This window comes from Trachypithecus francoisi, unplaced genomic scaffold, assembly GCF_009764315.1.
Source record: "Trachypithecus francoisi isolate TF-2019V2 unplaced genomic scaffold, Tfra_2.0 Lachesis_group8, whole genome shotgun sequence".
Classification (NCBI taxonomy): Eukaryota; Metazoa; Chordata; class Mammalia; order Primates; family Cercopithecidae; genus Trachypithecus; species Trachypithecus francoisi.
The window spans coordinates 93038479-93053780 of record NW_022681473.1 but is presented as its reverse complement, the minus strand read 5'-3'; the positions used below and the strand labels follow the sequence as shown (position 1 = coordinate 93053780).

General features: G+C 39.4%; 1 protein-coding gene across 1 annotated transcript; it reads left to right on the top strand.

The window, feature by feature from the left end:
• Positions 1-2011: 2011 nt before the first annotated feature.
• On the top strand, positions 2012-14925 carry MMP12 (matrix metallopeptidase 12). The gene is made up of 10 exons (XM_033204207.1): positions 2012-2113; positions 4125-4372; positions 5290-5438; positions 5523-5648; positions 9628-9789; positions 10293-10416; positions 11236-11369; positions 11747-11906; positions 13427-13533; positions 14475-14925. Exons 1-10 carry the CDS (start codon positions 2012-2014, stop codon positions 14573-14575), a joined length of 1413 nt encoding a protein of 470 aa, XP_033060098.1. The 3' UTR covers positions 14576-14925.
• The last annotated feature ends 377 nt before the right edge of the window (positions 14926-15302 follow it).

Genomic DNA, 15302 nt, shown 5'->3' with positions numbered 1-15302 from the left:
AGAAAGAGGCTTTGTAGACATTTTAGAGATTTCCCCCATAAAAATTTAATAGAGAGATAAACTGTATGTCTGCTCATGTGCTGTATGCATATCTGTTTTTTATACACACAAATATATATATATATTTTTTGCCCTTGATGACCAAATTTTCACCCAGTTGGGAGTGATATCTTCCCCATTGAGAATGGACATCTTAATGGAGTAGCCTGTACTCTACACTACCAGATCAGTAAGTGACCCATGACACCAGTGTCACCTGGTCCGATGCGGCATCTCGCAGAGGATTGATAACAATTTTCTGGAAAACATTTATAAAACCAAGTGATCTGGATTTAGAGATACTGTTTAGATCACAGAAGGCAAGTCTGTTAAACTGTGTGTCATTAAAAAGTGACATTCTCACAGCAGAATGACCAGCTGTATTTGTAGGTTAGATAGACTCAGAGAAAACAAATCAATGGCTAGAGAGAGGAGAACAGGTCAGAAAGAATCTGCATAGTTCTCTGCAAGAGTGAGGCAAGATAATTTTTAAATTGGAAAATTATTTTTTTCTATATTTTTCTCCTTTTCTTTAAGCCTCACTCAAGCAGCCAGCAGACTGTTTCCCAGGCCACCGAGGTGGGTCAGAGCAATGGCTAAATCTTAACACACTCTTATGTGCCCCCTACCCCACCGTCCAGACTGTCCCCATACAATCAGGAGGCAGGGAACTTGTCATGTGATTTGAAGAGGTGTTGAGTAGAATCTATCCTCACGCTGCAGCACCACTGCTTGCAATTCTACCTTTGGAATTTTATTCCCTGACTCGTAAAAGTTTTTCGTGCTTAAATATTCTCTACTGCGTAAGAGACAGATTCTGTGCAATGGGACAATTAGGTCAAGAGGGAAAGAAGCTGAGGTGACAGGCAGATAGATTCCAGAGGCAAACTTTTCCAACTGCTAAAGTTGAAAAGAGTTAACCCACATCCTACCAACACTAGACAATCTAGGATGTAGGGAAAGTTTGCCTCTGGAATCTATCCAGGTACCCAGTTGGGACTGAGCTTCAGCTTAGATGTCTGAAGATGTTAAGTTATAGAATCACGATCTGAGCCGGTACAACACGTGGAATAAACAACAAAGTATCACGATATTACAAACTTTTTTTTTTTTTTTTTTTTTTGCTACATATAAAATCTCTGTATCGCATTTCTCTAGAGAGCTAGATCCAGTTTAAAAAGCATTCATTGGCCGGGCGCGGTGGCTCAAGCCTGTAATCCCAGCACTTTGGGAGGCCGAGACGGGTGGATCACGAGGTCAGGAGATCGAGACTATCCTGGCTAACACGGTGAAACCCCATCTCTACTAAAAAATACAAAAAACTAGCCGGGCGTGGTGGGGGGCACCTGTAGTCCCAGCTACTCGGGAGGCTTAGGCAGGAGAATGGCATGAACCCGGGAGGCGGAGCTTGCAGTGAGCTGAAGTGAGCTGAGATCCGGCCACTGCACTCCAGCCCGGGCCGCAGAGCGAGACTCCATCTCAAAAAAAAAAAAAAAAAAAAAAGCATTCATTTACTCCAGCAAAAGGATTTTATCTAATCTTTCAACATTTACTTTAAAACTTTTTTATCTATAATGAATATAAGGAAAGTATTATAATGAAAATTGAGAATATCAGGCTTTAAGAAAATATATTTTAAGTTCTCTTTCTCTTTTAGTTGCTTGATATTTCTTTTACAAAGGCTTATTTCGTAGGATAGGTGGAAGTAAGGGCTTATTTATCATTTTGAAGGTACATACTCTGAATTGCTTGAGTGATGGACTAGATGCTAATTGATCCATTGTCGTCTGAATAAGGTCATGCTTTTGTTTGCATGTTTTTGAGATAAATCAAGGGATGATATCAACTATGAGTCATTCATGGGATTCATATTCACAGAGCTTGGACTAAGGGCTATATAAAGAGGAACGGTTCAGGAACTTAGACTAGAAAGGAACAGAATAAACTGAGTTGATCCACTTAGAAGTTTACAATGAAGTTTCTTCTAATACTGCTCCTGCAGGCCACTGCTTCTGGAGCTCTTCCCCTGAACAGCTCTACAAGCCTGGAAAAAAATAATGTGCTGTTTGGTGAAGTAAGTATGGACTCTACAGTATTTATCTAGCTTGATGTTTGTCTTTAAGATTTATTGCATTAACCAGTTTGTTTGTTTGTTTGTTTGCGTTTAAGTATCAGCTGAAAATTGATCTAGGAGGCTGTCTGCTTTCAGTATTGTTTTTCTTGCCAAAGAGGAATATACAAAAGAGGTATTGGTTTTGAAGGAGTGTTGTGAAATTGGCAAGTGAACGTGTTTCTTCTTCTAAAACCCTTTGGCCGAGAAATTTCCATTCAATATAATTGGCGTTCACTTCTGTTATGGTATTTTACAGTAATCATTAAATGTCAGTTAATAATCTGAGATCTGAACAATGGCTGGATTAATATAACCACTTCAGGCTGCCATGATAATTTAAGCATATTCCCTTTACCTTCAGTCATCTCAGATATATCTTTATAGCTTTTTTCTCTTTTTTATGGTGATGGGGTTCCACTATGTTGCCCAGGCTGGTCTGTAACTTCTGGGCTCAAACAATCCCTCGCCTCAGCCTCCCAAAGTGATAGGATTACAGGTGTGAGCCACCATGCTGGGCCCATCTTTATAGCATTTTTTATGGATTTTTTTTTCAATTCTTAATTTCTTTTCCTTAATTAAAAGAGTTTGGTCCCTATTTTTTAAGATGATTTTAACATTTATCATAGTTGTCCATTTCATTTAGCTTTGAGTTTTTAAGCAAGAAATTTGTGTCCCAACTTATATGAATAACATTAATAATTCATGTATCATTTCTTTTCTTTCTTTCTCTTTTTTTTTTTTTTTTTGAGATAGGGTTTTACTCTGACACCCAGGCTATAGTGCAGTGGCACGATCTTGGCTCACTGCAACCTCCATCTCCTGGGCTCAGGTGATCTTACTGCCTCGTCTTCCCAAGTAGCTGGGACTACAGGCATATGCCACCACTCCTGGCTAATTTTTGTATTTTTAGTAGAGACAGGGTTTCACCCTGTTGCCCAGGCTGGTCTCAAACTCTGGGGCTCAAGCTATCCTTCCACCCTGGCCTCTCAAAATGCTGGGATTACAGGTATGCACCACTGTGGCCAGCCTGGGTGACCAAGAGAGACTCCTGTCTCTTAGAAATGAATAAATGACGTTTTTTTTTTTTTTTTTTTTTTTTTGAGACGGAGTCTCGCTCTGTCACCCAGGCGGGAGTGCAGTGGCCGGATCTCAGCTCACAGCAAGCTCCGCCTCCGGGGTTTACGCCATTCTCCCGCCTCAGCCTCCGAGTAGCTGGGACTACAGGCGCCCGCCACCTCGCCCGGCTAGTTTTTGTATTTTTTAGTAGAGACGGGGTTTCACCGTATTAGCCAGGATGGTCTCGATCTCCTCACCTCGTGATCCGCCCGTCTCGGCCTCCCAAAGTGCTGGGATTACAGGCTTGAGCCACCGCGCCCGGCCTAAATGACGTTTTAAAAAAGATATTTCCACTGGGATTCCGGGAATAAATCTAGCTAGTAGTTTATGACATGTCTTTGTTTTTTTGTTTGTTTGTTTTTTCTTTTTTTTGAGACAGGGTCTGTGTCTGTCATCCAGGCTGGAGTGCAGTGGTACAATCAGGGCTTACCGCAGCTTCTACCTCCCAAGCTCAAGTGATCCTCTCACCTCAGCCTCCTGAGTAGCTGGGATTACAGGCATGCACCAATGCTCTGGGATAATTTTTGTATTTTTTGTACAGAGGAGGTTTCGCCATGTTGTCCAGGCTAGTCTTGAACTCCTGGGCTCAAGCACCCCTCCTGCCTCAGCCTCCCAAAATGCTGCAATTACAGACCTGAGCTACTGCTCCTGGCTGACATGTCTGCGATGTACAAAAAATTAAGATTTTTTTCCTGATTATAATTAATTGTTCAAACAACAATAATGTAACCTGTGAGTAAGATGTGCAAAATTCCTGGTCCAAAAGCATCAGTGTGCCATTGAGTCATATATGTGGAGCTCCCAACATAAACTTTTCTGTGCATAATTATGCATTGCTGAATGTATTTTTTTCCAGAGATACTTAGAAAGATTTTATGGCCTTGAGATGAACAAATTTCGAGCGACAAAAATGAAATACAGTGGAAACTTAATGAAGGAAAAAATCCAGGAAATGCAGCACTTCTTGGGGCTGAAAGTGACTGGGCAACTGGACACATCTACTCTGGAGATGATGCACGCACCTCGATGTGGAGTCCCCGACGTCCATCATTTCAGGGCACTGCCAGGGGGGCAGGTATGGAGGAAACATTATATCACCTACAGGTAATGTTGGTGTATGTCGCCCTGTATTTTTCTACTTTCCCATAGGTCTGACTTCTAACCTGAACCAGTTAGACAGCCCTAAATCTGGAAGTAAATAAAGTAACCTCCCTCAATTGTTAGTGCTATCTCTGTTAAGATTCATTTTCTCTAGAAGGAAGAATTGTTCACTCGGGGGAGAATCGTTTGGCTTGCCAGTCCAAAGCAGATTTTAAAAGCTGTAAATAAGCCTGGTGTGGTGGCTCACACCTGTAGTCCCAGCACTTTGGGGGGCCGAGGCGGACGGATCACGAGGTCAGGAGATTGAGACCATCCTGGCTAACACAGCGAAACCCCGTCTTTACTAAAAACACACAAAAATTAGCCGGGCGTGGTGGCGTGCACCTGTAGTCCCAGCTACTCGGGAGGCTGAGGCAGGAGAATGGTGTGAACCCAGGAGGTGGAGCTTGCAGTGAGCCAAGATTGTGCCACTGCATTCCAGCCTAAGTGACAAAGCGAGACTCCGTCTAAAAAAAAAAAAATTCTGCAAATAAAAGGAGAGTGAAGCTAAATTTACTATAAATAAGATAATTTACTATAAATAAGAGACAGGGGAAGTTTATAGAGCAGTCAAGATGGATAAATGCAGAACCTGGGAACAGGAGCAAAAAGCATAACCATCTATGAAAGCAAATCCTTCACAGTGATGATCTGTGAGTTTTAAATAAGAAGAAATTAAGTTAGATTTTGGTTAAGCAGGAAGCTGTCCAAGAAAAAAATGGTTCTGTACTTAATGAAGCAAGTTTTAAAATCTGGACTTCTGATTTATGAAATGATCCATCTTCCAATTGTGCTAGCAAAAAAAAAAAAATGAAGTATTGTGGTAAGACAAAATTGACACTGTCTTCCATACATTTTTCTCTCTCTTTTTAATGATAAAGAATCAATAATTACACACCTGACATGAACCGTAAGCATGTTGACTACGCAATCCAGAAAGCTTTCCAAGTGTGGAGTAATGTCACCCCCTTGAAATTCAGCAGGATTGACACAGGCGTGGCTGACATTTTGGTGGTTTTTGCACGTGGAGGTAGGGAACCTGTACTTCATCTTTGTCGTTTGGCATGATCTATAGGATGTAGAGAAGGACTAATTTTCTTTCCTTTTCCAAAAGCTCATGGAGACTTCCATGCTTTTGATGGCAAAGGTGGAACCATAGCTCATGCTTTTGGACCTGGATCTGGCATTGGAGGGGATGCACATTTTGATGATGACGAATTTTGGACTACACATTCTGAAGGTGGGAAAAAAAAAAAAACTAAGCAAACAGAAAAGGAAAACAACAAAAACCCTGACAAATTCAAAATTCTGGTTTCGAGAGACTACATTCTGACAAATGATTATATGATGGAAAATCTTGTTCTGATTATAATTTTGCCTCTAAATGAAATTTAACACTTTGTATGGGTGTCGATTTCACCCTCTATAAATTGAGGATATTAAACTAGATCATCTTCAAGGTCAGTTCTAACAATCCACGAGGATGCAATGAACTATGAGCTGGTTCATTAGCATAACCTCAGAGGAACCTTAAGAAGCATAATATGAAAAGGTAAAAGCTGTTATTTAGGTGGTAAGTTTTTTGTTTTTGTTTTTGTTTTTGTTTTAGACAAGTTCTTGCTCTGTCACTTAGGCTGCCGTGACATATCATGATGCTAACTCCCTACAGCCCTGAACTCCTGTGCTCAAGCAAACCTCCCACCTCAACCTCCCTAGCAGCTAGGACCACAGGTGTGCACTACCCACCTGGCTAGTTTTTTTATTTTTTTGTACGGACAGGATCTTGCTATGTTGCCTCAAGAGATCCTCCTGTCCCAGCCTCCCAAAGTGTTAGGATTGCAGGTGTGAGCCACCATGCCCAGCCTAGGTGATAAGTTCTTGACCTAGTGAAATCCATAAACTCAAAAACAAACACATACTAATTCTGTGTGTGCCAACAGTTAGAGGATAAGATGGTCATCTGCATGATTCATAATATACTGACAATTTCTTAGGTTCATAGTGACCAGGAAAGAAAAAGTTATAGAGAATCTAGATATCCCTATAGAGAAACACAAGATTATACAGTCATGTACTTTCTTTTTTTTTTTGACTGTTAATCCTTATTATTCTTTTTTTATTTTATTTATTTTTTTTTATTATACTTTAAGTTCTAGGGTACATGTGCATAACGTTTATATCATGTATAACTCCCCAATGCAATCCCTCCCTCCTCCCCCCTCCCCATGATAGGCCCAGTGTGTGATGTTCCCCTTCCCGAGTCCAAGTGATCTCATTGTTCAGTTCCCACCTATGAGTGAGAACATGCGGTGTTTGGTTTTCTCTTCTTGTGATAGTTTGCTAAGAATGATGGTTTCCAGCTGCATCCATGTCCTACAAAGGACGCAAACTCATCCTTTTTGATGGCTGCATAGTATTCCATGGTGTATATGTGCCACATTTTCTTAATCCAGTCTGTCACAGATGGACATTTGGGTTGATTCCAAGTCTTTGCTATTGTGAGTCATGTACTTTCAAGTGGTCTTGGGATAAAAATTTCAGAATGTTCAACTGAACATTTAATACCTTGGGGGCATTTACAGAAGAACACTAACTTACTATCCCCTGCAGATAGTTGACATGGGGTTAATTAAACTCCCTTGTTATTTAGGGGAATCTCTAGCATGGGAAAATCCTAACCATCAAGACAGAAGCCTTTTTAATTCTTCTATTGGAAATTTTAGAGTGTATGACTCCGTCATGTGGAAAGTAAGTGGGGAGAAAGTCATCAATAATATTCTCTACTCAGCATCCTCCTCTCTAGCTGATATTGCACAAGTTGGATGGCAATATTTTTATAAACACTATGTCCACCAGAAAGACTGTTTTAATCTAACACACAGCCTGAGGCTTACAAAGTTTTTGATGAGAAGAGGACTTTTGTATTGTCAAAAGACAGATCATGTAGGATTAGGTAGTTGCTGAACTGCAAATCCTCAGCGAGACATGTTATATGTGCCTAAATTTTATCCAACGTTATTTGGGGGATTGTAATTCCTTCATCTAAAATGGGATACATGTGCCAGTTAGCCTTAAAAAAATGTTTTGGAATTCTAATGGACCTTAGAAGAGTAATTTAACACAGCTTTCTGTAGGTAGAGGAAATTAAGACCAAGAGAAGGTTAGTGGCTAGTTTGCGGAAAAGCTGGGCCAGAATATGCATTCCTACCTCTTAACCCAGTATTTTCTATCTGTCCATGTTGCCTTATTTTTTAACTGGATTGATTAAATGCTTTCAAAAGGTGAAGTTATTTATGACAATGATAACATAAAATGCTTATTTTCAGCAGTTTTTGTTGTTGTTGCTGTTGCTGTTATTTGCTTTTTTTGAGATGGAGTCTTGCTCTGTTGCCCAGGCTGGGGTGCAGTGGTGCAATCTCAGTTCACTGCAACCTTCGCCTCTAGGGTTCAAGCAATTCTCCTACTTCAGCTTCCTGACTAGCTGGGATTACATTACAGGTGCTGGCCACCACACCCTGCTACCCTGCTAATTTTTTTTTTTTCTTGGTAGAGATGGGGTTTCACCATGTTGGCCAGGCTGCTCTCAAACTCCTGACCTCAGGTGATCCTCCTGCCTTGGTCTCCCAAAGTGCTGGGATTACAGGCGTGAGTTACTGCATTCAGCCTCAGCCTGTTTTCTTTTACCCAGTAAATCAAATAAACAAATAGGTCAGTGCTTGCTGATCTATTCTATTACTTGGGTGATGAAGTTACTTGAGTATAGAGATGAAAAGGACACAGTCCAACCCCTGAGCACACAATCTGGTGAGAAACAGAATACAAACATAAACCCATTATTTCCAGATGAGGATCAATGGTGGTGGCTCATAGGCATATTATAGGAACTGAGAATAGTTCAGGTTTAGGACAATTGTAAAAACTGCTTACTTTTCCCAGTCTTGCTGGGAAGGTTACTGGACCCATGATATAGAAAATTCTTGAAGGATTTTTGTCTAGATACTCCCCAAGAGAGTGTAGGCTCTTTGCACTTGGGTATGGGAGACTATTCCAAAGCCAGGCTCTGCAGCTAAGTGATGTGTGACTCTGGGCAAGTCAGTTCTTCTGAACTGCAATTTTGTCATAGAAAAAGATAAAAATGAAGGCATTGGACTAGGAAACAAAACTGTTAGTCAGGAATTTTCAAATATTCTGCATATTGAGAAATTCAAAAGAAGGGACACACTCCTCTCTCTTCTCTTACCTACAAAGGTGTATTCTCTAGGACACACCACAAAAATGAACAAGGATTTCTTATGGGACCCAAAAGGAAAGACAGATATAAAACCAGACTATTTTAATCATAGATAAAAATGGTAAACTCTGAGTGGGGCTCAAAAGAAAAGACAGAAAACACTGTAACTTGGTAGTCCAAATATGTCTAAATTATAAGTATAGACTCTTTTAAGAATTAGTTATTTTTTCTCTTTTTTGTTTTCTACATTCTTTCCTTGAGTCATATAGACTCTTTAATTTTATTTAGAATCATGTGTAGTAAAAGCATAAACACTAATCTTGGCTCAAGCACTTAATTTGATTAATCCTATAGATACTGTTTCCTCATCTGTAATGGAGAGCACGGTGGTTTCCTTTCAGTTGTATGGGAATTAGACATAATGTATTACATTTCTCAGTGACTCACAGTACCTGAAACTTAATGATAGCCTTATATTTGGGTTTACGAAAAGATGATTGCTAAAGACATTTTTTTCTATATCCAGTGAAGCTTCATGAGGACTAAAACCAGAATTGAGTCATGAGAGTTGAGAATTATTTAGAAGCAATGAAAACTGTTGAAGGCAGCTCTGAGCTATTCCAGGAATGTTTACAACAGAATATATTTCATTTGTCTACTAGTACAGAGGTCCTTAACCCAAGGCAATTTTATCCCCAAGGAGATATTTGACAATGTCTGGAGACATTTTTTGGTTGTCAAAACTAAAAAGGATTTGCTACTTGCATTTAGGGGTAAAACCTGAGATTTCTAAACATCTACAATGCATAGGACAGCCCACTAGCCTATAATGTCAGTAGTGCTGAGGTTGAGAAACCTTATTCAAAAGGGTAGAGAAATAAGTAAAAGATTCTCAAATGTTTCTTTTTCACTGTGCCAGATATCATGTTACTGTCCAAGATGATAATGCATTTCACAGCATTCTGTCTTTTGATTGGTTTCTTCTTAGGCACAAACTTGTTCCTTGTTGCTGTTCATGAGCTTGGCCATTCCTTAGGTCTTGGCCATTCCAGTGATCCAAAGGCCATAATGTTCCCCACCTACAAATATGTTGACATCAACACATTTCATCTCTCTGCTGATGACATACGTGGCATTCAGTCCCTCTATGGTGAGTTGAATTTCTTTATCATTTTGCCAAATAAGATACTCGCTCTTATGAATACTCTAACAATATCTATATTTGGATAAAATGTTAATATCTGTCTTTTTTTGAGCTCCATAAGAACCCTCTGTAGCAGGTGACACAGGTATTAACTTCATTATATAGATGAGGACAAGAGACCTAGTAGGTTAATGTCAGAGCCAGAGGCCGCAAGTCTCGTGTTCTTTCTATCCAAGATACCACTGCCTTATTGATGAAGGCCCACACATTAAATAATCCATTATAACCGGAAAAGGAAAGCAAAGATAATCAGATTTTCTTCCTCCATGATATTGCAATCATATGGAAAAAAATACCTTACTTTATGCTTCCTGTGAATGTTATAGAAAGCTTAAAATGATTTTGATGCAATGTTCATTAAGAAAATTGAGTATTTAAAAAATAACAGTTCCTCCTCTGAAATAAAATGCAGATTTTGTTTACTGATGCTTCTTGAAATGTATTTTCAGGAGGCCCAAAAGAGCGCCAACCCATGCCACAGCCTGACAATTTAGAACCAGCTCTCTGTGACCCCAATTTGAGTTTTGATGCTGTCACTACAGTGGGAGATAAGATCTTTTTCTTCAAAGACAGGTAGGATCATTTTCATATCTAACCAATATTAAAGTTTCTGCCTTTAAATTTTGTTGTCAGAGAACAGTGGGAAATAATTGAAAATGAAGTAGATGAAACTTGTAAGCAGGAACTTGGACTCGATTCTGTAGGCAGTGAGGAGATCTTAAGGGCTTTCAAGCAGGAGACAGGTGTAATCACATTTGCATTTTAACTAGAAAACTGGTGTGTAAAAAAGGATTTGCAGTAGGAATCTGGGATGGGGAATCAGAAGACAGGAAACAGAAGCCAGACTATTTTAATTATAGATAAAAATGGTGAAGTCTGAAACTAAGACTATAAAAGAGTACCTATGCAAGAAACTTGATTTCCTGGTTATGGAGGAGAGAATTCCAGGATAACTTTTCCTTTCTTTCTTAGAACACAGAGTGAAGCAGATATTGGTGGTAAGGAGGGGCAGTTGGGAAGACTAACATTTGTCAAGTAGTACAAATATTTCCCATGTTTGAGATTATAAGACTGAGACACTTGAGGATAGGTGACTTCCTTGAGGTTACAAAACTGGTGAGTGGATTGTAGGGTCACACTAGAAGCTTAGATCCCTGGATTCCAAGCTCCAGGGTATTTCTGTATATCAGATTGCTTGTTAAAGTCATTGTTATTATCAAAGAGTTGATTGATATTCTTTTCTTATGGATCCATGAACATCAGACATCCATGGAACAGAATGTGAAGACAATGGAAAGAAACATTGGGTCTTTTCACAGGTCCTTCCTATTCACATGCCATGGTTCTTGAGTCTACATTGTTTTATAACGTGTTAAATGTCTTTCATGTCAGGTTCTTCTTGCTGAAGCTTTCTGAGAGACCAAGAACCAGTGTTAATTTAATTTCTTCCTTATGGCCAACCTTGCCATCTGGCATTGAAGCCGCTTATGAAATTGAAGCCAAAAATCAAGTTTTTCTTTTTAAAGGTATTTCTAATCTTTAGTTTTGCCATTGAGTTTACTTCAAGGAAGAGAATAAATTAAGAAGAGACTAGTACTTTTTAACAGATATAGGCCAAGAAAGTACTCTTGATTTTATTAATAGTGGCTCTGAACTGTAAACTAAAATAGCCTAAATACCTAAGTAATACATACAATTTCTGGGAAAAGTTTGTAAACTATAAAATAGTAATACTTGTGGAAAAAAAAATCACAGGAACCAAAGAAAAGAGACTATGTTTAAGATCAATAAGCAATACATTTTATAACTGTGGGAAAGGAATTATGTTGTTTATAGTAAATCAGTATTTTCTTATTACTCTTTCTGTATAATTCAAATTTGCCCTATTTCTTTGTCTTCACAGATGACAAATACTGGTTAATTAGTAACTTAAGACCACAGCCAGATTATCCCAAGAGCATATATTCTTTTGGTTTTCCTGACTTTGTGAAAAAAATTGATGCCGCTGTTTATAACCCACATTTTTATAGGACCTACTTCTTCGTAGATAACCAATATTGGAGGTGAGTTTTAATGGTTGGTCATTTCACCCCTCAGATTGTGAAACAGGCATGGAATGAGGTTTTCTAGAAGGCACGTTTTCTGTGCAAGTTCCCAAAACTCCTTGACCTTCCAGGGAGAGAGATTAAGAGAATATAGGACTGAAATAATTGTTGTCAACCAAGTTCTTTGTGTTTTTTGTTTCTAATATATGAAATAGTAGATAATGTGTTTTTTTAAAAAAACACTTTAAAAAATGTCATCTTATTAATCATAGTGGAAACACATTGGAAAAGAGTGTCATAGATGTACAAGACCAAGTATTTAATCTACAGTCAGTTTGGAGGATTATGGATTTCCAGATTCCTTTCTATAATCACCGGATTCAAAAGACAAAATGAGAAACCATCCTCTAAATGACAGGAGGTCAGGAGGTCCTGCAAGGTCTCCCTTTAAAGAAAGTCATATGGTCAAGTGAGGATAGGAGCTCATTTGAGTGTCTGTCTCTGTTGTCTCAAGTGTCTAAATTTTGAAGAAGAAGAGGATTGTCTACTCCTTCTTCTGGGTAAGCCAGTCATTTCCTAGATTGCTTACCTGGTTGACATGAGACGTAACATATATGTTAAGCTTACATTCACAACTATTATTTATTCTTAAACATTTAAAACTCAACATCTAATTCCAATTGAATACCGGGTGCTTATGACTTGAATTTGTCCACCAGCCCTTAGCCCTGTTTGAGAAACAAAACTTGATTTTAGCAAATAACACTTTCCGAAGAGCTCATAAATGGGCGTAGTTTGCTGTAGCCTGTTATTATGAACATTGACATTTCACCTCTGAACAGTGGTTCTGTTTAGTTTTCTGCTTCTACTTGGCCCACGATTTTTCCCTTAAAGGCCAATGAGAGAATGCTAAGCAAGCCATAAATACTTAGAGAACCAAATTGAATAAAAACAAGACAACAGTTAGATTCAGTTGCCACTTGGAAGTCTAGAGAGAGACAAAACTCTTTTCACTTGCTGGTAAAAGAGAATTTAAGAGAGAAACTAGGATATGACCATACAGCCTGTAAACAAAAGGATTTATTTTCAATTTCTCTCAAACTTGTGTGTATAAATCCCTTTGGTTCCCTGGCTCTTAGCCCCTTGACCTGTTTATTATCTTCTTGGGGGAAATGGGTGTTTTTGTCTCAGTGAATAGCTTTGAAAAGAAGGCAATGACAGGCAACTGAAAAATTGGTCACTAGGGCCTATGCTGTAGCCAAATCACCTTCTATGCCAGACTCTATAAAGCAGGAACAAGCACTAGTTGGAAGTATTATGGGATAGTGGGAAAAAGACTTAACCAGAGTCAGGAAGCATAGGTTTGAGTCCTATAGGGACTTAGAGGAAATCAGTGAACTGTTTAGGTCCTTGGTTTTCTTCATCAGAACAACTTAAGCCCTTTGGGGAACAGCTCTTCAGTAGAGAAGGTAGGTTTGTGGTGCATGTCAGGAAAACCACTTTCTGACTGAGTTCCTGCTGGTTTCTTCCTTGCTCAGGTATGATGAAAGGAGACAGATGATGGACCCTGGTTATCCCAAACTGATTACCAAGAACTTCCAAGGAATTGGGCCTAAAATTGATGCAGTCTTCTACTCTAAAAATAGTAAGTAGATGAGGAAACCATGAAGATACTGGAAATGCCATTTCAAAACTATAAATCCTCTAAGATTAGAGAATAGGGCTCCAAATTGGAAAGGGACAGGTCTCTGCAGTTCCCCACAGGGCCACAAGGAAAAACTCACACTGTACGTGGCTCTGAATAGGAGAGCTAGAATGAGCAGGGGCTGGTGGCACAAGTGGTGTATTCCCAGGGTTATCTGGCAGGCAGCGGGAATGTGATTGTTCCTATTTCCCATGTACCTGAGTCTCTGGAATTTCCTTTGACCACATCAGCCACACAGTATGTGCAAGTGAGCACATGGCAGCCAAGACTCAGGCAGTCTGGAGTCTCACCCTTTCCTATACCTTGCACTCTTGACTTTTCCTGTAGTCCCTTCTGCCCTCATAGGCCCTTATGGACTGGGGACTGAGGGTGGGTTGAGAAAAGCTTGAGTTTGTGTCATATGTCTTCAAACAAGACCACCCTAAGCAACTATTCAAGGGACCAATAGTTTTTGTTTGTATTCCCTCCCCTCCCCAGTGTTGTTTCTTCCATCAAAGCCCCTGTGTGCCCTAGTTGGGTCTGATATCCTGTCTCATGAGTCCTCCACTTGGAGTATGACTGGCTGTAGGTAGATGTTTGGGGAGCATGATACCAAGGGTCCCCAACATTTACATTCTCGAATCACATCTCATCTTTTTTTTATTTGTTATTTTTTGATTAAAAAATAGAGATGGGGTCTTGTGATGTTGGCCAGGCTGATCTCAAACTCCTGGCCTCAAGCAATCTTCCCATCTCAGCCTCTCAAAGTATGTAGTAAAGGGCATGAACCACAGCCCATAGGTCATCTATTCTAGATAATCTATGAAAACACATTTGTGTTATTGTTGTTGTAAAGAAATACAGGTAGGGAATTAAACTATTTAATTTGTTTTCATTTTCAGAATACTACTATTTCTTCCAAGGATCTAATCAATTCGAATATGACTTCCTACTCCGACGTATCACCAAAACACTGAAAAGCAATAGCTGGTTTGGTTGTTAGAGATGGTGTAATTAATGGTTTTTGTTAGTTCACTTCAGTTTAATAAGTATTTATTGCATATTTGCTATGTCCTCAGTGTACCACTACATAGAGATATGTATCATACAAATAAAATCTGTAAACCATAGATAATGATTATATAATATATAATATTTTTCAATTTTGAAAACTCTAATCGTCAATTCTTGCTTGACTCTACTGTTAAGTTTGAAAATAGATACCTTCAAAGGCCAAGAGAATTCTTTTTGGAGCATGCTCTGTAAGTCAGTTCCTAACATCCTTGGACTGAGAAATTATAATTACTTTTGGCATAACTAAAATTAAGTATATCTCTTTTGGCTCAAATAAAAAAATTGAAAAACAGGCCGGGCGCGGTGGCTCAAGCCTGTAATTCCAGCACTTTGGGAGGCCGAGACGGGCGGATCACAAGGTCAGGAGATCGAGACCATCCTGGCGAACATGGTGAAACCCCGTCTCCACTAAAAAAATACAAAAAACTAGCCGGGCGAGGTGGCAGGCGCCTGTAGTCCCAGCTACTCGGGAGGCTGAGGCAGGAGAATGGCGTAAACCTGGGAGGCGGAGCTTGCAGTGAGCTGAGATCCGGCCACTGCACTCCAGCCTGGGCGACAGAGCGAGACTCCGTCTCAAAAAAAAAAAAAAAAAATTGAAAAACAATCAGTTGGTGTTTAATATATTTTTCTTGAGAAACAGAATGTGTATTTTGAAA